At 40.0% G+C, this 23,372-nt stretch overlaps 1 protein-coding gene across 1 annotated transcript; it reads right to left on the reverse strand.

The window, feature by feature from the left end:
* Positions 1-1,472: 1,472 nt before the first annotated feature.
* LOC132515841 (dimethylaniline monooxygenase [N-oxide-forming] 2-like) lies at positions 1,473-22,326 on the reverse strand. The gene is given in 8 exon segments (XM_060142194.1): positions 1,473-1,499; positions 1,502-1,826; positions 2,569-2,641; positions 4,753-5,108; positions 6,664-6,863; positions 10,915-11,057; positions 19,980-20,142; positions 22,144-22,326. Coding segments are annotated over 8 exon segments (1,413 nt in total). The 5' UTR covers positions 22,270-22,326.
* Positions 22,327-23,372: the final 1,046 nt, after the last annotated feature.

The raw sequence follows: 23,372 nt of genomic DNA on the forward strand, positions 1-23,372 counted from the left end.
GCTTATGGCACAGTTTAATCTCCCAAAGCACAATTTGTGCAAAGAATGGCTGTAGCGATTGCTTTATAACCAGGTGTTTATTATGTTGCTCAATGTCTATTGACATTGAATTGCTTGTGACATTTTTAAAGTTCAGTTTTAAGCAAATGTTTGTCTCTCCTAACAAGCCAGCATGCTTTCTTTTATCAGATGACCAAGATTAAATATTGTTTTGCTTTTTGCCTTGGTTATTTGTATGGTTAGAGCTAAATACAAGGTCCAGTCATTACAATACTTTTCATCTACTTGGGAGATATACTTTTCTTCCTCGACACTTGTTTTTTGAAAATGTCAATGATTATCTTAAATGCTATTATATAGGTGTTTTTATTGTAAATTCCTTCAAACGAATTTTAGATCTAGCTGAAATATAACCCAAATATTATAAATAAAACTAATCAGATCTTATTTGTAAGAAGAGTGATGTATTCTATGTAAAGGTCCTCCAAAAGTAACATATATGTGATCATAAATAAACTCTTATTAAGTACTTGATTAATAATGGAGGGTTTTGTAAAAATGTATATTATGGGGCAAGTCTTCATTTCTAAAGTCAAGCAAACCTGAGCTCCAATTCCAGCTCCATTGCAAGATCAGCTGTCTGGTCCTGGGCATGTTACCTAACTCTCTGAGTCTCAGTTTCATCATCTGTAAAATGGGTATAAGAGCTGCACCCATCTCACAGAATTGTCATGAGAAATAAATGAAATAATACATGTAATGTGTAAATTGTCTGGTCTATGATAAGTACTCTCTCTATATATTATAAATACATATATCTATCTCTTATGGCATGTTTATTTTTATTTTCACAGCAGTGTTTCTGTCAAAATATAAGACAAATATAAGAAATGTGGCTACTTGCTCAGCTTCGATGTGAGGCCCTAAAAGTCTGTCTGAGCATTGCCATGTTCTAAGTCTATCCTCTCATTTTTTTCTCCAGTATTTTTGAGTGATTCCCCATGAAGCAAATGGCACATGACCTAACATCTGAGAACTTTGTTACCATATAGAGTCTGGCTAAGAAGACTATCAAAAACAACACACAGGAATTTTAATATTTTCCCACACTTAAAATTTTCCAGTGATTTAAACCATGGGTGCTTTTCGTTCTGTGTAATTCTACTATTTTTCCACATGACTCTCCTTTACCAGGGCTTGGCAGCACTGTTTAGCCAGTGTTATTTTATTGTCTTTTTTTGAGAGTCTAGTGAACTTGAGGGAAGGGTAGAAATGGCAAAGAAATTTCATGACACAACTTCAGTTTTACACATAGACCTAAGTCTGCTAACTGTCCACAATTACCTCTCTCACTCTGTTTTCCTCAACTCTAAAATTTAGACTTTAGATTTAATATTTTTTCTCTTAGTCTTTTTTTTTTCTCTTTAAGAGGTACTGACTGACATGAAAGCCAAAAGCATTATGCTGACATATTAGAACCACTGAAGTTGGAAAAAAAAAAGGCCACCACAACAGCAAGAAGCCCGAGGATTTTCAACAGGAAGGAAACTGGGAAATTAGATGAAGTTTTTAGAGCCCGTGTCTTTAAAGGCTTCAATATCCTTTGTTTCTGGGTGAAGATGGCACTCCTGGTTCCATTCCATTGCCCAGGTCCAACCAGGAGATACTGATAGGAGTTGCAGGGCCCAAAATAAAGTTTCATAGCCAGTTTAGGCTCTTTTAGCAAGAGAGAGAGGAGGTCTGGCTTTGCACCTATCTCTAAGGCGAGCTCGTCCAAGTAGTCGATGTAACTGGTCTGCAGTATCTGGTTGTTGCTCTCTCCAAACCTTAATGAAGAAAGAATAAAGGACAGATTCACAAAATGTTCTAAGTTATATAAGAACATTAGGTATTCATTAGCTATTGAAAGAATGAAGTAATGAATGAATGAATAAATGAGTTTTGAATAACTCTCCAAGTCTCCTGGCAAGTAAAACTAATCAGGATTGCTGCAAAGATTCACAAGATAACACAGATGAAAGCATAGCTCAGTGTTTTGCCCAGAAGAGACACAGTATTTGCTTGTTGAATTATTAAAGTACCTTGCACTCTGACTGGCATATAGTAGATGAATTAGAATTTGAATGTGAGATAACCTCTACACTATAAGGCCCCCAAGTCTACTTTCCAATGTACTTGATCTCTATTGAACTCCATTCCACTTCATCACAAAATGTAAATCCTTGACCTTCACTTCACACCAACTCCTTTCTAATTTGCTTTGATGGGAGTTCCTCCAGCTAACTTTCCAGAGATACTTAGGCTACTGTCACCACCACTGCCCCCATCCCACTTCCTCTTTACCACAGAGTGTGAGAGGATACAAAATCTAACATGGGCAATATATAAAACAAATAAATTTAGGTAAAGGATAAATGTTCTTGTTTGGTGAAATTACTATTTTTAAATAGTTGGATCTTAAAGTAGTAGAATTTGCTTTTTTAAGCAGCTAGGTGGTTCTTGTGAGTAGTTAGATCACTATACTTGGAGAAACACTGTTCTATGTAAAGAATTAAAAAAAATTCTTACAAGTCAATTCTTTTTTTATTCCTCTTGATAATGTCTGCCATCATAGTTCTCTCTGAGGGCAAAGTACACAAGCCTAGAAAATAAAAGGTTGGTTGAGTAGTGGCTTTGATTCAATTTCATTGCTTTATCTAGATGATTGATTCCTACAATCAACTGATTCCTACAATCAGTTGATTCCTACAATTAAATTTTGGCCATTTACCCATGAGATACCGGTCAGCGCTGCTGTGTTGTTGAACTCCAGGGTGCGCCACCCGCATTGAGTTCTATGTAATGTTGCCCAGGGATCACCAGGCTACAGCGTGGACTCTGGGGTGGGAGTGGGGGGTTAGAGAAGAAGGTGGAGAGGGAAGGTGAGCCTGAGAAGTTGGGAAGCCGTGCCAGATGGCTTGAGCTCCATTCTGAAAGTGGTGGGAAGCCGTGGGGGACAAGATGAGATTCGCCTTTTGGAAAGATTCTTTGAGGTGCTGAATTTTGGGAAATGGGCTCCCGGCAGGTCAGTTTAAAGGCAGCAAGACAAGTTAAGAGGCTGTTGAAGAAAACCAGGTGAGGGAAGGGGTGGCACAAATTGAGGTAGGGCAGTGGGGAGAGAGAAAGATTGATGTCAGTTATCACTGTGTGCTTGTGATTCCGTCCCCTGTCACAGGTGTCCCTGGAACTTCAGACATGCTGAAGAACGGTGAGCTTCCCTGGATATGGCTAGTCATCAGACATCTCAGATTCAATGAGTCCAAAACTGAGCTCATCACTGAAGTCCTGCTGCTCAGACTTGCATCCTCTTCCACACGCTCCCTCTAGCCCCAGCACTGCTCCCCACCCAGTTTCCACCACCTGAGGTCTGCCTTGATCAAGTCACCCTTGATTCTGCTCTTTTCCTCAAATTTTTCTACATGGAGCCAAGCATTACGTCCCGCTGGTTTGATTCTTAACTAGCTCTCTTCTCCACTTTGTCTCTTTGCCTGGCTGAGGTTGTATCACATTTTAGTATAGACGATTACAGTAGCCTTCTCACTGGTCTCTGAGACTCTATTCCTTTCGCCTTTCAAATCTGTCTTTCACACTAATGTTGAAATAATCTATCAAAAGTGAAAATCTGATAATGTCTGGTCCTTGCTTAACCTTTCATTGGGTCTTCCGGCAGAAGAGCTTTCTTAAATGGAGACACTAGGTCCTCAGGCCAGACGTAATCAGGGTCCCTAAGAGTCCCTCAGATGGTTTTTATGTGTAGCTAAATTTGGGAAGAGCTGATATACATTTTATATTCAAGCTCCTTAGCATGTCTTAAAAGGATCCTGTGTCTTGGTCCCTTCCTCTCTAAGAATAATCTCTCACCCCTCTCTGCCTCACACCTCATGTTCTAGGAATGTCAAGTATCTTGTAATAATTCCTCATCTGCATCACACCTCTGTGCTCTGATTCCCTTTTCTGCACCTGGGAAACCCAGTTATCTAGGGAGTTTTCCTTGACCACATGCCCTTCCTTTATCCAAACTCTGCTGTCGCTAAGCACCCTTTCTCTTTTTCCAGACACTCCATGCAGTCCTCTGACAAAGCACATGTCTTATTATCTTAAAATGACCCATTTAAATTTCTCTGTATCCTACCAAGTTCCAGCACAGGGCTAAGTATTCAATAAGATTTTGTTGAGCTGAATTGAGCCCTGGATCAGGGAGATAGTAACAGCCTTCTGAGAAGTACAAAGTGCTACACAATGGTCAGAGAGAAATATTTTAATAATTTTATAGCTTTGTAGGGATCTGTGAGGTTGAGCTGCTTAGGTATTAAGAGTTAATTTGGAGTTAAGTATGGAGTAGGCCCTAGGTCTCTTGATTTGCACATATTCTGAGGAATTTATAAACATATTATAGGTAAAACTAGGAGTCATAGATGTCTTCCTTCCTTCTGTTCTCTCATTAGTCCAAGAAAAAATAATATTTACTTAACATTATGCCAACTGAAATTCTCTGAATTTTCTAATATTTTAAAGGAATGATTGCAGATATTTATTATTATCGTATCCCAGTATTGGTTATTTTGTGAATTTTCTAACTTTTTAGGATGTCAGTTTTGTGAGAGCAGCCAAGGTTGGCAACCTTCTTGTTGGCAACCTCCTTTTCTAAACTTGTTATTTAGCAAAATCCACCAGGTGTGAAACACTCAGCCATTCACTTGCCCACTCACTTACCTTTGAAAACTCTTGTTACCCAACGAGCTTGAAGTTCAACAGTTGGGAAAATTGAAACTAGAGGCTGGATAAGACCAATGCATGCAAGGGTTGACTTCTCCAGGTGAGGAGGGAACATGTATTTGTACAGCAAGACCATATTATTCTCTACTTTAACAAGTGGATCTTCAAGGAAGGGAAAAGAGAAAGTATATCCTATTGCAAAGACAATGACGTCAATGTCCTCCTCCACTGTTCCATCCTCAAAGATGGCAGAAGTTTCTGTGAGCTCTTTCACTCTTGATTTCACCTTGATGGCTCCATAGAGTATATGACTTGGAAGATCATCACTTAGTATTGGCTATTTCATAAGGTATCTGAAACATGCAGAGGAAAACACTCAGAGTATTTCTTTTCTTTTTTCTTAATTATTTATTTATTTTATTTTAATTTTAATTTTTGGCTGTGTTGGGTCTCCGTTGCTGTGCGTGGGCCTTCTCTAGTTGCGGTGAGCCGGGGCTTCTCTTCGTTGCAGTGTGCGGGCTTCTCATTGGTGTGGCTTCTCTTGTTGCAGAGCACGGGCTCTAGGCGCACAGGCTTCAGTAGTTGTGGCGCATGGGCTGAGTTGCTCCGCGGCATGTGGGATCTTCCCGGGCCAGGGCTCGAACCCGTGCCCCTTGCATTGGCAGGCGGATTCTTAACCACTGTGCCACCAGGGAAGCCCCAGAAAGAGTATTTAATGAGGGGTTTTGAACTCTCTTGATATTTTATGGGCTTGGCTCTGGGAATAAAGAGGTTTTTCAAATATCCATAAAACTTTCTAACTTGACTAGTTGGGCTACCCCAAGCCTTACTCTCTGACTTTATTCTCATGTCGCATATCTCTTCCCTCAACAAATAAGGAAAAACATGTAGATGATGTGGGCAAAACACATTTCAAAAAAGGAGGCATTCCTAAGGGCTTAGACAAAATGCCAGTGCCTGTGGTCAATTCCTGAGCATTCCAGTTGTTATTATCCCATTGATACTTTCTGTTGTTTTATGTTATCTACCTTTAATTATCTTGATGTTCCATTTAATTTTTATCTGATCATAAGTAAGTAAGGAAAACTTTGTTAAATTCCCATTAGTTTTGAAACTTATTAAGAGATTAGTGTGAAAATTAATGCATAGAATCAAGTTTGGGGATATTTCTTGATCCCAAATATACGTGGAGTCTCTGTATGTATGTGATAGCATGAATAGTGGAGCAAAGTCTGGCTGTATTTCTGGAATTTCCTTTTTTGTAGATTTGAGAACCATTTTGTTAAAAAAATAAGGATACATGGTACATGTATCAGATCTCAGAAGATAGCAGCCATGTTGCATTTGTTGAAAGATTGCAAACCTCTTCTGTTTTTTTTTTTTTTAAGGGAAGGAGCCTGTTATCAAATAAAGAAAAATAAACATCCATATTTTTTGCTTGTGTTTATAAGATCAGTGATGTATAACAGATTAATAGGCAGTGAGTATGTTCTCAAAAGCTACCCACAGGAAGAACCCTTGTGGTGTACAGAGTTAGCAAAGTATGAATTAACGGATGTAGAATTTGGATCAGTTTTCCCACCCACCCTCTGAAAGGGAAGGTCACAGTCTCTTAAAACAGCCTTTTCCAATGTTGGACAGCTCTGGGTATTAGGAAGTCCTTCCCATGATCCTAGTTCTACTTTCTGGAGCAGCTCATAATATTTATACTTCATCTTCTTAAATATTTACTTTTTAAAAGGCATACAGAACAAATTTGGAATTCAAAATCCAGGAGCTACATGATACCCATATTGTTAGGTTGTAGTTTGAACTTCCATGTTAGCAATTTAGCTCTTTGCAAAAAGAAACCCCTCTGACATCCTTGATTACCAATGAGTATACCATAAAAAAGCAAAGTAACTCTACTTGTTTTGAGGCATAAGGCCATAATTTTCATGGTTGAATCACCGATTCATCTGTTGTTCCATCACCCATTTTACAACTCTTCGTGGCAGGACATTTCGGAGCATGGAGCTAAAATGGGTGTGGAACACCATGTCCCAGGGATAGCCATCTTCAGAGATACGGCCCATGACCCAGGAACCGTGTCTGGTGCTGACAAACACCTGGTGAGCAAAAAAGGATGCAGTTCAAACTAGGGCATCATCTCTTTTGGGAGGAACCCACTGTGTAGGTAATACATCACATGTATGGCCCCAGAATTTGCTGAAATGCTTTGTTTTAAAGATGATTGACCTCAAAGTGAAGTACCTTCCAGTTTTCACTGCTCTGGGGAAGCTTTATCATACAAGTGGGAACCAGTAGTACTTATGCTGATAGAGGAAGACTACCATAGTCTTGAGAACTTCATGGAAATATGAGAAAATCTTTGGGCTAAACCAATCATAAAACCCACAAATTTTTGCCATGTTTGAAGTTGTGGTTCAATGCTCCTTCCCTCCTCTTACCTTGTCCATCCACCACAAGTTGTTTTTATAGGGAAGGTATACAATTATAATCCTAGGAAATGTATGATTACAGCCTAATGTCTAGATAGGCACAAATATATGGATCTGTATATCCCCAGAGAGGGAATAACAAGGGAAATCAGCTTCTTCCCATACTTGAAAGAACATTGTTATATATTTTAAAAGTTAAAAATTCTGAACTTATACTGTGATTTCCATTCTCTTCAAGTGCACTTCTGAATCCCCTCTCATATGTACTCTTTTTTTAAAAAATGTAGCATTATTTTATTAGCTACTGCATAAATTCTAAAAGCATATATGTTATGATTCCTTCCATCAGTTTCTCGATTTTGATTGAGTTACCAGATTTTTAACTTTGAATTTATTTTAAAAATTCAGAGTTTAAAAATCTAACATTTACTATTCATAGATATTACTTTACATGGAAGTTAATATAGGAGGTAATCAGTTATACATATATATATATATATTCTTTTTCAGATTCTTTTTCCATATAGGTTATTACAGAGTATTGAGTGGAGTTAGTTCCCTGTGCTATACAGTAGTTCCTTGTTGATTACCTATTTTATATATAGTAGTGTGTATATATGTCAGATGTATTCTTTACCTTGTATACTTATATTTCCCTAGTTTTCAAGGTGTGCATTTATATCTCTTTTCAAATATATATTTTACTTTGTTTACTGTTACTCCGCCATTGACCAAATGCATATTTGACTTGCGTCTTAAAATTTTATATGCCAGTACTTTTACATGCCAGAACTCTATGAGTTCTGCTATACAAGGCTGTCCTTGATAAACACATAAGATTCACTTACAAGGAAACTGATTCACTTAGGAGTTTAAGATCATGGATTCTAGATCTAGGACTCTGGATCCAGACTGCCTGGGTTTGACTCTCAGCCCCACTACTTACAAGCTGTGTTGCCTTGGTGAGTTACTTCAACCTCTCTGTGCCTCCATTTCTGTCTCTCTTTAAAATAGTACCTGCTTCATAGAATTATTGTGCAGATTAAATGAGATAATATATGTAAAGTACTGAAAATATTGCCTGGCAAGTGATAAGTACTGCTAGGTATTATTATTTTGTAAAGTTAGCCTGGAGGAGAGGAGTTTCATATAGTGCCACATATCTGGAATGAGCCAGAATTTGGAGACAAGTTTTGCTGGGGCCTCAACTCCTTAGCTTGTGAAGTAGCACTTACATAAAATGGTATAATGGTGTTGAATTGTTGGTCTGTGAGTGGTAATACCCTTATATCCTGATTTTCTCCTGCTGTTTCCCTTTTGTTGTCTTGGCACTACTTTGGTTAGGTATTAGATAATATACTTCAAATATTTCCATGAATGTCTCTTTCCATTACTTATTGTCTGCCGTTCTTCCTTAGGATCAATCCATGTTTCATATTGAAAGCTCTGCCTATTTTATTTATTCTCTTTCTGCTGTCACCATCTTTACAGCGGGGAGTCTAATCTGGCTAGCTGTACTAGCTGCAACAGTGTGATATGTCTCAGGATTTAGGATCAGGCTTCTTTCCCTGAGATGCATACTGCAGGCCAAGGGTCAGAGATCTGGTTTTTGGTGAGAAAGTGTGTGGATGACTCAGCACAGCACCATCCCATAGTATTTTGAGTGATGCTTTTGGACTGTGGTAGAGCATGCCATATACTTGTGAACGTGAACCTCCTTTAACAGAAGCAGGGCACTAAGGTGAGTTTAGGCTATAATTTTAAGCTTTGCAGATGCACCTGGTTCTATCCCTTACATACATAGCTCCTATGTATCTCTTCTCACAGAAGGGTTGAGAGTGCATTAATCTGTGTAAGACATTTTATCATAATTATCAGTTATGTTATTAATCCAATAAATATTGAAGAGACATCCTATTTAAAGATGAATGAGGTGAAAGGCACACAAATATAGCAAAGGTGGTTTCTTAATATTGAATCTGGCATGACTGACAGGCTTTTACATGGCAAGGCCCATATAAGGAAATAGACTCTTGCAATCTAAGATTTGATATCTTTGGATCATCTGTTCTAAGTCCAAATCACTGACCTGTAACATGTAGTGGTCTAGTACGGAGCTTTCCTTGGTTGACAGCTAAGTCAGCTCCTTTTATCATACTCTCTTCCTCAAGCTTGGCAGGCATTCCCAACAGGAAAGAGACTGGACCTTTTGCCTCCCTACCTGAGTTGGCTCTTCTCCAAGACTTTACAGTTACTGCCTCCTCACTTGTTCTTCACACTGAGGTCTTTTTTTTTTTTAACATCTTTATTGGAGTATAATTGCTTTACAATGTTGCGTTAGTTTCTGCTGTATAACAAAGTGAATCAGCTATACATATACATATATCCCTGTATCTTCTCTCTCGTGTCTCCCTCTCACCCTCCCTAACCCACCCCTCTAGGTGGTCACAAAGCACTGAGCTGATCTCCCTGTGCTATGCAGCTGCTTCCCACTAGCTATCTGTTTTATATTTGGTAGTGTATATATGTCCATGCCACTCTCTCACTTAGTCCCAGCTTACCCTTCCCACTCCCCGTGTCCTCAAGTCCATCTCTACGTCTGCATCTTTTATTCCTGTCTCCTGCCCCTAGGTTCTTCAGAACCACTTTTTTTTTTTTTTTTTAGATTCCATATATATGTGTTAGCATACGGTATTTGTTTTTCTCTTTCTGACTTACTTCACTCTGTATGACAACTCTAGGTCCAGCCACCTCACACTGACGTCTTAAAAGCTTTGAAAAGTGAAAAGGGGTTTCTTTTCACAAAAAAGGTGAGGACCTCCTGGGTCTAGTAAATCTCTTTCTGGTGTTAGTGACCTGCTCATCCCCAGGGTGGTAATTCTGACAGGTCCCAGTGGAACCCCTTCATCAACCTGCTGGGGAGGCACTATGTTCTTTTATCACATTTGCTACTGGGCATCTTGAGCCCTGACAGTGTGAGTCTCAGGACTGGACAGTTTTGCTGGTTGTAGACATGGCTACTGCAACTCCTGTGTAGCCAGAAGATGCTGGGCTACATCATAGTGATAGGGCCCTGTTGAGAGGGGATGCTTTGGGGAGAGGAACCTTAGCTATTTTCCCATTTTTGCCTAGCTCTGTCCTTGTAAAAGGGTTTTATTTTCTGCTATTCCCAACCACCTCTGTCAGCATTATCTGTACCTTGTAATGTTTGACTCTGGAAGCTAAGCTGTGTCATTCCTGAGCAGGTGCAAAGATAACAGTGGTTGGAAGGCCTCAGGGAGCACCTAAATATCTGTGATTATGGTTGGGAGTCTGTCTGTTTAATCTTTCCCTTAATGATTCTTGGAAGCTAAGGATTATTTACATTTCAAATAGAATTCAAATATGCACTAAATTTGTAAAAGGCACTCCTCCAAAGATGAACAGGTCAACTCATAAAGCCCCCTGGGTAGAAACAAGGCCTCCTGTGCTGAAAGTCATCTGATGCAAACTTAAGTGAGGGAACCATAGCCCACAGAAGTAAAATGACTGCCTCTAGGTTACAAGGCTGATTAGTGGCAAAGGTGGGAGATAAACTCTGGCTTCTTGGTTTCCAGATTTTCTATAATACCACACTGGGCAACCAAACAACAAATCAATTAATGAGTAATGGAGCCTTAGTTACATGGCTGGGATTTTCCTCTCCTCCACCGTACAAGGTAATCAGGGAACATCTTACCTGAGCAGCCTTCTTACTCAACTCAACTGCAATATCTGAGGCTGAGTTTCCTATTCCAATCACCAAAATGCGTTTTCTTTCAAATCCCTCTGGGTGCTTGTATTGGTGGCTATGGAAATACTGGCCTTTGAACTTCTGAGTACCTTGAGGGGGAAGAAAAGAGAAATCCATGAACTATGTCAAGTTAAGTTCAATAAAACTGCACCATCAGCTTTTCCTTTCTGGGGAAATCATTTGTTTTGTCTCTTCCCCTCTTAGGTATGTTACATTATCAAGGCCAACTGGCAAACTCAAAGTATGAACCACATAAGAAATGTTAGGTTAAGCATATGGTACAGGACCAAAAGAGTTGATTTCAGAGGCTGCAGCTTAGATATTTATTAGAGAACAAACAATTTTTTTTTAATTTTAGCAGCAAAGACATCTTTATAGTTTGTTTTTTTATCTTTATTAGAGTATAATTACTTTACAATGGTGTGTTAGTTTCTGCTTTATAACAAAGTGAATCAGTTATACATATACATATGTTCCCATATCTCTTCCCTCTTCCGTCTCCCTCCCTCCCACCCTCCCTATCCCACCCCTCCAGGCGGTCACAAAGCACCGAGCTGATCTCCCTGTGCTATGCGCCTGCTTCCCACTTGCTATCTACCGTACGTTTGGTAGTGTATATATGTCCATGCCTCTCTCTCACTTTGTCACAGCTTACCCTTCCACCTCCCCATAGCCTCAAGTCCATTCTCTAGTAGGTCTGTGTCTTTATTTCTGTCTTACCCCTAGGTTCCTCATGACTTTTTTTTTTCTTAAATTCCATATATACGTGTTAGCATACAGTTATTGTCTTACTCTTTCTGACTTACTTCATTCTGTATGACAGACTCTAGGTGTATCCACCTCATTACAAATAGCTCAATTTCGTTTCTTTTCATGGCTGAGTAATATTCCATTGTATATATGTGCCACATCTTCTTTATCCATTCATCCGATGATGGACACTTAGGTTGTTTCCATCTCCAGGCTATTGTAAATAGAGCTGCAATGAACATTTTGGTACATGACTGTTTTTGAATTATGGTTTTCTCAGGGTATATGCCCAGTAGTGGGATTGCTGGGTCATATGGTAGTTCTATTTGTAGTTTTTTAAGGAACCTCCATACTGTTCTCCATAGTGGCTGTACCAATTTACATTCCCACCAGCAGTGCAAGAGTGTTCCCTTTTCTCCACACCCTCTACAGCAATTATTGTTTCTAGATTTTTTGAAGATGGCCATTCTGACTGCTGTGAGATGATATCTCGTTGTAGTTTTGATTTGCATTTCTCTAATGATTAATGAAGTTGAGCATTCTTTCATGTGTTTGTTGGCAGTGTGTATATCTTCTTTGAAGAAATGTCTATTTAGGTCTTCTGCCCATTTTTGGATTGGGTTGTTTGTTTTTTTGTTATTGAGCTGCATGAGCTGCTTATAAATTTTGGAGATTAATCCTTTGTCAGTTGCTTCATTTGCAAATATTTTCTCCCATACTGGGGTTCTCTTTTGGTCTTGTTTATGGTTTCCTTTGCTGTGCAAAAGCTTTGAAGTTTCATTAGGTCCCATTTGTTTATTTTTGTTTTTATTTCCATTTCTCTAGGAGGTGGGTCAAAAAGGATCTTGCTGTGATTTATGTCATGGAGTGTTCTGCCTATGTTTTCCTCTAAGAGTTTGGTAGTTTCTGGCCTTACATTTAGGTCTTTAATCCATTTTGAGCTTACTTTTGTGTATGGTGTTAGGGAGTGATCTAATCTCATACTTTTACATGTACCTGTCCAGTTTTCCCAGCACCACTTATTGAAGAGGCTGTTCTTTCTCCACTGTATATTCCTGCCTCCTTTATCAAAGATAAGGTGACCGTATGTGCGTGGGTTTATCTCTGGGCTTTCTATCCTGTTCCATTGATCTATCTTTCTGTTTTTGTGCCAGTACCATACTGCCTTGACTACTGTAGCTTTGTAGTATAGTCTGAAGTCAGGGAGCCTGATTCCTCCAGCTCCATTTTTCATTCTCAAGATTGCTTTGGCTATTCGGGGTCTTTTGTGTTTCCATACAAATTGTGAAATTTTTTGTTCTAGTTCTGTGAAAAATGCCAGTGGTAGTTTGATAGGGATTGCATTGAATCTGTAGATTGCTTTGGGTAGTAGAGTCATTTTCACAATGTTGAATCTTCCAATCCAAGAACATGGTATACCTCTCCATCTATTTGTATCATCTTTAATTTCTTTCATCAGTGTCTTATAATTTTCTGCATACAGGTCTTTTGTCTCCTTAGGTAGGTTTATTCCTAGATATTTTATTCTTTTTGTTGCAGTGGTAAATGGGAGTATTTTCTTGATTTCACTTTCATATTTTTCATCATTAGTATATAGGAATGCCAGAGATTTCTGTGCATTAATTTTGTATCCTGCTACTTTACCAAATTCATTGATTAGCTCTAGTAGTTTTCTGGTAGCATCTTTAGGATTCTCTATGTAGAGTATCATGTCATCTGCAAACAGTGACAGCTTTACTTCTTCTTTTCCGATTTGCATTCCTTTTATTTCCTTTTCTTCTCTGATTGCTGTGGCTCAAACTTCCAAAACTATGTTGAATAAGAGTGGTGAGAGTGGGCAACCTTGTCTTGTTCCTGATCTTAGTGGAAATGCTTTCAGTTTTTCACCATTGAGGATGATGTTTGCTGTGGGCTTGTCATATATGGCCTTTATAATGTTGAGGAAAGTTCCCCCTATGCCTACTTTCTGCAGGGTTTTTATCATAAATGGGTGTTGAATTTTGTCGAAAGCTTTCTTTGTATCTATTGAGATGATCATATGGTTTTTCTCCTTCAATTTGTTAATATGGTTTATCACATTGATAGATTTGCGTATACTGAAGAATCCTTGCATTCTTGGAATAAACCCCACTTGATCGTGGAGTATGATCCTTTTAATGTGCTGTTGGATTCTGTTTGCTAGTATTTTGTGGAGGATTTTTACATCTATGTTCATCAGTGATATTGGCCTGTAGTTTTCTTTCTTTGTGACATCCTTGTCTGGTTTTGGTATCAAGGTGATGGTGGCCTCGTGGAAGGAATTTGGGAGTGTTCCTCCCTCTGCTATATTTTAGAAGAGTTTGAGAAGGATAGGTGTTAGCTCTTCTCTAAATGTTTGATAGAATTCGCCTGTGAAGCCATCTGGTCCTGGGCTTTTCTTTGTTGGAAGATTTTTAATCACAGTTTCAATTTCAGTGCTTGTGATTGGTCTGTTCATATTTCCTATTTCTTCCTGATTCAGTCTTGGCAAGTTGTGCATTTCTAAGAATTTGTCCATTTCTTCCAGGTTGTCCATTTTATTGGCATAGAGTTGCTTGTGGTAATCTCTCATGATCTTTTGTATTTCTGCAGTGTCAGTTGTTACCTCCCCTTTTTCATTTCTAATTCTATTGATTTGAGTCTTCTCCCTTTTTTTCTTGATGAGTCTGGCTAATGGTTTATCAATTTTTTTATCTTCTCAAAGAACGAGCTTTTAGTTTTATTGATCTTTGCTATTGTTTTCTTCATTTCTTTTTCATTTATTTGTGATCTGATTTTTATGATTTCTTTCCTTCTGCTAACTTTGGGTTTTTTTTGTTCTTCTTTCTCTAATTGCTTGAGGTGGAAGTTTAGGTTGTTTATTCGAGATGTTTCCTGTTTCTTAAGGTAGGATTGTATTGCTATAAACTTCCCTCTTAACTGCTTTTGCTGCATCCCATAGGTTTTAGGTCGTCGTGTTTTCATTGTCATTTGTTTCTAGGTATTTTTTGATTTCCTCTTTGATTTCTTCAGTGATCACTTCGTTAGTAAGTAGTGTATTGTTTAGCCTCCATGTGTTTGTATTTTTTACAGATATTGTCCTGTAATTGATATCTAGTCTCATAGCGTTGTGGTCGGAAAAGATACTTGATATAATTTCAATTTTCTTAAATTTACCAAGGCTTGATTTGTGACCCAAGATATGATCTATCCTGGAGAATGTTCCATGAGCACTTGAGAAAAATGTGTATTCTGTTGTTTTTGGATGGAATGTCCTATAAATATCAATTAAGTCCATCTTGTTTAATGTATCATTTAAAGCTTGTGTTTCCTTATTCATTTTCATTTTGGATGATCTGTCCATTGGTGAACGTGGGGTGTTAAAGTCCCCTACTATGAATGTGTTACTGTCAATTTCCCCTTTTATGGCTGTTAGTATTTGCTTTATGTATTGAGGTGCTCCTATGTTGGGTGCATAAATATTTACAATTGTTATGTCTTCTTCTTGGGTCGATCCCTTGATCATTATGTAGTGTCCTTCTTTGTCTCTTCTAATAGTCTTTATTTTAAAGTTTATTTTGTCTGATATGAGAATTGCTACTTCAGCTTTCTTTTCATTTCCATTTGCATGGAATATCTTTTTCCATCCCCTCACTTTCAGTCTGTATGTGTCTCTAGGTCTGAAGTGGGTCTCTTGTAGACAGCATATATATGGGTCTTGTTTTTGTATCCATTCAGCCCATCTGTGTCTTTTGGTGGGAGCATTTAGTCCATTTACATATAAGGTAATTATCGATATGTATGTTCCTATTCCCATTTTCTCAATTGTTTTGTGTTTGTTATTGTAGGTCTTTTCCTTCTCTTGTGTTTCTTGCCTAGAGAAGTTCCTTTAGCATTTGTTGTAAAGCTGATTTGGTGGTGCTGAACTCTCTCAGCTTTTGCTTGTCTGTTAATTTCTCCATCAAATCTGAATGAGATCCTTGCTGGGTAGAGTAATCTTGGTGGCAGGTTTTTCTCCTTCATCACTTTAAATATGTCCTGCTACTCCCTTCTGCCTTGCAGGGTTTCTGCTGAAAGATCAGCTGTTAACCTTATGGGGATTCCCTTGTGTGTTATTTGTTGTTTTTCCCTTGCTGCTTTTAATATGTTTTCTTTGTATTTAATTTTTGACAGTTTGATTACTATGTGTCTTGGCGTATTTCTCCTTGGATTTATCCTGTATGGGACTCTCTGTGCTTCCTGGACTTGATTAACTCTTTCCTTTCCCATATTAGGGAAGTTTTCAACTATAATCTCTTCAAATATTTTCTCCATCCCTTTCTTTTTCTTTTCTTCTTCTGGAACCCCTATAATTTGAATGTTGGTGCATTTAATGTTGCCCCAGAGGTCTCTGAGACTGTCCTCAGTTCTTTTCATTCTTTTTTCTTTATTCTGTTCTGCAGTAGTTATTTCCACTATTTTAAATACAGGTCAGTTATCCGTTCTTCTGCCTCAGTTATTCTGCTATTGATCCCATTTAGAGTATTTTTAATTTCATTTATTGTGTTGTTCATCGTTGTTTGTTTCCTCTTTAGTTCTTCTAGGTCCTTGTTAAATGTTCCTTGCAGTTTCTCTATTCTAATTCCAAGATTTTGGATCATCTTTACTATCATTATTCTGAATTCTTTTTCAGGTAGACTGCCTATTTCCTCTTCATTTGTTAGGTATGGTGGGTTTTTATCTTGCTCCTTCATCTGCTGTGTGTTTTTCTGTCTTCTCATTTTGCTTATCTTACTGTGTTTGGGGTCTCCTTTTTGTAGGCTGCAGGTTCGTAGTTCCCGTTGTTTTTGGTGTCTGTCCCCAGTGGCTAAGGTTGTTTCAGTGGGTTGTGTAGGCTTCCTGGTAGAGGGGACTAGTGCCTGTGTTCTGGTGGATGAGGCTGGATCTTGTCTTTCTGGTGGGCAGTTCCATGTCTGGTGGTGTGTTTTGGGGTGTCTGTGGACTTATTATGATTTTAGGCAGCCTCTCTGCTAATGGGTGGGGTTGCGTTCCTGTCTTGCTAGTTGTTTGGCACAGGGTGTCTAGCACTGTAGCTTGCTGGTCGTTGAGTGAAGCTGGGTGCTGGTGTTGAGATGGAGATCTCTGGGAGATTTTCGCCATTTGATATTATGTGGAGCTTGGAGGTCTCTTGTGGACCAGTGTCCTGAAGTTGGCTCTCCCACCTCAGAGGCACAGCACTGACTCCTGGCTGCAGCACCAAGAGCCTTTCATCCACATGGCTCAGAATAAAAGGCAGAAAAAGTAGAAAGAAAGAATTATTAGAAGTAGAAAGAAAGAAAGAAAAAGAAAGAAAGAAAGGAAGAAGTACGGAAAGAAAGGAGGGAGGGAGGAAGGAAGGAAAGAAGGAGGGAAGGAAGGAAGAAAAGAAAGAAGATAAAGTAAAATAAAATAAGTTAAAATATAATAAAGTTATTAAAATAAAAAATTATTATTACGGAAAAAAATAAAAAGAAAAAACGGATAGATCCCTAGACCAATGGTGGAAGCAAAGCTATACAGACAAAATCTCACACAGAAGCATACACATACACACTCACAAAAAGTGGAAAAGGGGAAAAAATCATAGATCTTTCTCTCGAAGCCCACCTCCTCAATTTGGGATGACTCGTTGTCTATTCATGTATTCCACAGATGCAGGGTATATCAAGTTGATTGTGGAGCTTTAATCCGCTGCTTTTGAGGCTGCTGGGAGAGATTTCCCTTTCTGTTGTTTGTTCGCACAGCTGCCGGGGTTCAGCTTTGGATTTGGCCCCGCCTCTGCGTGTAAGTCGCCAGAGGGCGTCTGTTCTTCGCTTTGGCTCATTCAGGCCGGGGGTGGGGGTGGGGGAGGGCGGGGCACGGAGTGCGGGGCGGACCTGCGGCGGCAGAGGCCGGCGTGACGTTGCAGCAGCCTGAGGTGCGTTGTGCGTTCTTCCGGGGAAGTTGTCCCTAGATCCCAGTACCCGGGCAGTGGCGGGTTGCACAGGCTCCCCGGAAGGGGTCTGTGGATAGTGACCTGTGCTCGCACACAGGCTTCTTGGTGGCGGCAGCAGCAGCCTTAGCGTCTCATGCCCGTCTGTGGAGTCCGCGGTTTTAGCCGCGGCTCACGCCCGTCTCTGGAGCTCCTTTAAGCAGCGCTCTTAATCCCCTCTCCTCGCGCACCAGGAAACAAAGAGGGAAGAAAAAGTCTCTTGCCTCTTCGGCAGCTCCAGACTTTTCCCCGGACTCCCTCCCGGCTATCCGTGGCGCACTAGCCCTCTGCAGGCTGTGTTCACGCCGCCAACCCCAGTCCTCTCCCGGCGCTCCGACTGAAGCCCGAGCCTCAACTCCAGGCCCCGCCCGCCCCGGTGAGTGAGCAGACAAGCCTCTCGGTCTGGTGAGGGCCGCTCGGCACCGATCCTCTGTGCGGGAATCTCTCCGCTTTGCCCTCCGCACCCCTGTGGCTGTGCTCTCCTCCGCGGCTCCGAAGCTTCCCCCCTCCGCCACCCGCAGTCTCCAACCGTGAAAGGGCTTCCTAGTGTGTGGAAACCGTTCCTCCTCCACAGCTCCCTCCCAGACGTGCAGGTCCCGTCCCTATTCTTTTGTCTCTGTTTATTCTTTTTTCTTTTGTCCTACCCAGGTACGTGGGGAGTTTCTTGCCTTTTTGGGAGGTCTGAGGTCTTCTGCCAGCGTTCAATAGGTGTTCTGTAGGAGTTGTTCCACGTGTAGATGCATTTCTGGTGTATCTGTGGGGAGGAAGGTGATCCCCGCGGCTTACTCCTCCACCATCTTCCCTTCGTCCCAAAACAATTGGTTTTGATGAATAGAGCAGAGTCAGGTGTTGGTTTCCAGCTACCCATTATCCTATTTTGGACTGTACAATGATATTTTATTATCACATAGCATATATTCTTTTTTTTTTTTTTTTTTTGCCGTATGCGGGCCTCTCACTGTTGTGGCCTCTCCCGTTGCGGAGCACAGGCTCCGGATGCGCAGGCTCAGCGGCCATGGCTCATGGGCCCAGCTGCTCTGCGGCATGTAGGATCTTCCCGGACCGGGGCACGAACTTGTGTCCCGTGCATCGGCAGGCGGACTCTCAACCACTGCGCCACCAGGGAAGCCCTAGCATATATTCTTTTAAATGTTTCTTAAGCATATTATGAAGTACTATTATCGCAGTTGTGTAATAATTAGAATAACATTCATCATTCTTATTTTGCAAAAGCAAACAAAAACCAAAATAAGGTAAAAACAAGGCACATTATAAGGTGAAGGATAGTTTCCACTTTGCCGTCAATCAGCAACTTACTGGACAAGCCTTTTTGAAGATAAGCATCTCTTTGTCTTTTCCCAGGAAACATGACTTTGTTAAAGTATTTGTGTTTGATGGTGGGTTGCTTGAAAGAGCCTTTAGATCATTAGTTCTCAAAGTGTGGTCCCTTGGCCAGCAGTTTCAGCATCACCTGGGAACTTGTTAGAGAGGCAAATTCTCAGCCTCATACTAGACCTAAAGAGTTGGAAATGCTAGGGGTGGAGACTAGCAAGTTGTGGTTTTAAAAGCCCTCCGGGTGATTCTGATTGAGATTGCCACTGCATTAGGTCAGTAAGCCTCAATCCCAGCTGAATATTGAAATCACCTGAGTAGCCCTTAATTGACTGAGGCCTACCCTAGACCAATTGAATCTTTGAAGGTCATTAGAACTTTAAAAGCTCCTCAGGTGGTTTGAATAATGTGGGGTTTGGACTGAACCATCCTATCAGATGTTTTCGTGAAGGCCCTGGGAAGGAGATACGCTCTCTGAGGGAAGGGCCTGGGAGGTACCATCTTCCCCTGTGCTCCCTGAAACATCACTGTCCTGTAGCAGCACTTATTTCCAGAAACTCTCCCCAGTAACCCTGGCTGTGGGCGTGGCTCTGCGGAAGTCTCCAAAGATGTAGCAAAGTCGCAGGTGTTTGGCAGGATAGAAAAAGGACAAGGTAAGCACATGGCTGAAAGGACCTCTCCAACAGAGAACCAGTTTGGGTGAGAATTCTCTGAAATACTGAGTAATAGTTAGTGACTTTGAGGGAGGCTGGCTGATAATGAAGACTCAAAGAGCTCAACAGAATCAGAGATGGTGTTTGGAGTCTCTCATCTTTCTAGCTCTATCCTGATCTTAATATTATGCCTTGTTGCAGTAGCTAGGTAATTTTGCCTGACAATCCAACCTGAATATAAAGTACCTGGACACCTGCTCCCAAAAGCTGGGGAACCCCACAGGCCTCACCTGGAAATGACTCCAGTGGGAGGTGAGGGAGTATGTGATGACCACTGCAGACCATGACTGCGTCAAAGACGGCACTCTGCTCCTTGCCGTTGCTCTCGGTAACAACCACCCATTGGCCAGTGGTTGAGAAATCCGGGCGTTTTTTCACACTGAGGATGGTTGTCTTGAACGGAACACAGAGAAGGAATCATTGAGAATTACTCTGGCATAACAGGGGCCTTGTCCAGTGCCCTGGGAGTGGAGATGGGTAGAGTGCAATGTCTGATTCCATTTAGGTCCCGTCTGAATCCATTTCAAGCCACTTAAGGCAAAGACTGCTAAGTGCTCCCTGCTGCTTCTTCCTTGGCAGGTGCAACCAAGGATGTGCTTTGTGCGAGGAGCCTGACTCAGCAGTGGTCACCAGTGTTAAGGACTGAATAAGGACTTGAGAGAGACCCAGAAAAAGCAAGACAGTGTCTGGGCAAGATACAAAATACATGTTCATCATTCAGGTGATTACACAATCAGTATTTATCAAGAAGCTTTAAAAGTGTTGACCTCCGTGTAGACTCTCTATTAGAGAAGATATTCCATGTGAAGCAGTTTGCATAGCGCCTGGCACAGTGACATCACTCCATGAATGGTAAGTTCATATTTATTATTTTTAAAACATCATGCTAGCAATACACTTCATGATCTCATTTGGATGAAATAATTTATCAGTTCATGATTTTTTAGAATGCCATTTTGCTCTCTGGAGGTTTATGAATTTCTAAAAGTGTATGTAAGAAGCTGTGTCAAAGGAAACAAAGCTTTTCTCACTTCTAGAGGAATGGCATGCTTCTCCTCTTGTTGGCAAGTGTTTGAGTCCCTTATACATGCATTTCAAATTTTCATATATTTTTCAAAATGCTGGGTTGGCAATGTTTGAAGCTGTTCCAATTAAAAAATGTATATGGACTATTAGTATAAAGCTTATGAAAAGGCTATAAAAATGTCTGGGCATTTTCAGTTGAAAGATTCAGATTTGAAGTTCCGGGTAGTATATTCTCTAAAGTACTGTGGATTCTTGCTATTTAAAATGTGGTTTGAGGACCAACCTTCAGTATCACTGAGGAAGTTACTAGAAATGTGACTGACCTGAGCCAGTTCACCCCTCCTCAGGCAACCTGGTGGTTTTCCCCTCCTGGGAGGTCACCATATTAATACAGAACTCAGTGAGGACACCTCCTTTTATAGTTTGAGTTAGTTCCATCATCTTATGGCTGTACTAACTCAGAGGCCAATAAACAGAAGTGAGTTTTCCTAAGCCCTTTCCAACCTCCAGAAAACAACCTCAGTAAAATCATAAACAAGAGAAACGGAAGCTGGGGAAAAACTACATTAGATAGAATGTGATATTTTAATGGTATTTACATATATTGATGTCTATCAAATCAACGATTACAAATTAATGTGCTACAAATCGGGAACAAAACTAAAGTTACTGAGAAAATGAGCTGTGTTAAAAAAAAATAAGTTCCACTAACAGTTATTTATTCAAGGCTATAATTTAAATTTTATTTCCTAGGCACAGTTACTAGTTTTCAGAGTGTAGGTTACTGATAAAAATTCAGGATGTTTAATGAGAATACTGTTTTTTTCTCTCATTGATTATTTGTTTTCAAGGAAACACAGGAAAGGTAGTTATAATTGTATTTCAAAATGGTCTGGTTATTCTTTTGTTGCTAAAGAATGCATCAAAAAATTAGCCAAAATGGTTTCTACAGGCTTCTGAGATGAATGGAGAGCTGTGAGTTTATTTAGTACATTTTTCTAAGAAATTTCATTTTTATGGAGACGGTAAGAAAATGAAATAACAATGTGGTATTTTTTTTCATATATCCTTTCAAAGGAAATGAGGCTAGGAGTCCTCAGTGGTTATAGGTATTAAATGCAGTTTCACCATCAATATAATCATTCAAGTCATTAATTTTAACAGATTTTTTTCTTCTGTTAATGTATATAATCTATAATATCAGGGGTAATGACACTACTTTTTGGGTTTTCTACTGTGCTGTTTTTCAGAAAATAATTGAATTAGAATGTTTTGTTTTATTCCCAATTTCTTTCATTATCAGAGTAACTTCTCTATTTAAATGTGAGCTAACGTAGAGAAAACCATTCTTTCCCCAAAATACAATACCTGGAACTGAATATATTTTAGTAGATCAAACTTTTTGACAAAAATCCTGAAGTATTCCAGGAGCTTAGAATTGTGCAGGAAGTTTGGAAAATCTTCAGGCATTGGAAGGTCACTGAAACAGGACATTTCTTTGCTGGTGTTGGTGATGGCAGATTGATAGATACTCGCTAGGCCATCTTCAATATTTTCCTATTGAAATAAAAGAGTGATAATCTTGTATTAAAAAAAAATCCCTTGGTTTCCTACTCTTCTTCCAAATCTAACCCCTGCGTGACATGAACCTCTTTCACTGCTGTAGTGTGACTGAAATGTCTGCCTGATGAGGTGCAGCATATGTGCTTCATCATCTTATGTGATATGACCTGGCTGGGGCCTTCCAGTGTTGCTCACTGGAGGGGCTATTGCCATTGGTGGGATCGGGAGTGGGGGCAGTCCTTCTTCTGACACATTGCAGGATATGTAGCATCCCAGATCTCTGCCTGTTTAATGTCAATCACTGTGACAACCAGCCCTCTTCTGAAATTCCCCCTGGGGAGGCCGTACCCATCTTCCACCTCGTTAGGAACCAATGCACCCTGGCACACTGGTCAGAGACTACAATGGAGAATTTCAATTAAAATGAGTACTTTTGGGGGCAGGAAGTTTTTGCATCTTAATTTGAATCCTCCCCCGCCTTTATTTTATGCTTTATGTGAATCAGCCTTCCTCAAGTGACACAGGTAAGTAGTATTAATGCCAATCAAATCTTAAACTCGATTCTAAATGTTATCGAGTATGCTTTGGTAAATCAGGAGGCAGCACATGCCGTGGTTGAGTTTATAATTCCCTCTGCAAAAGTGCTCTGCGTAATGATTTAATGTTAAATCATACAAGAGCCAAGTATGGTGATTCAGTGTCTGTGAAATCAGCATGTTATCAAAGAAAGTTTTATAAGAAATCTACATAATGTCGCCCAAGAACTCCTCAATAGATGCTTCTGCATAGGCAGAGACTAGGCATAATCCAGGCACACAGTAGTTGCTGTTATGACTCAGTACTGGGGTAGGATATAAAGAAATGGAAAGGCTGTAGGAACTCATAAATTAATTGAAATAAGTTCCTTAATCTTATATAAATGGCATTATGGCCTCTTTCACAGAATAGTAAGTAAAGGAAAGTAAATATTCAACTCTAATCCCACCACTGCAATAAATCAGTTGTATATGTTGCTTTCTCATCATTATTCACAG

Source organism: Lagenorhynchus albirostris, chromosome 2 (genome assembly GCF_949774975.1).
Source record: "Lagenorhynchus albirostris chromosome 2, mLagAlb1.1, whole genome shotgun sequence".
Classification (NCBI taxonomy): domain Eukaryota; kingdom Metazoa; phylum Chordata; class Mammalia; order Artiodactyla; family Delphinidae; genus Lagenorhynchus; species Lagenorhynchus albirostris.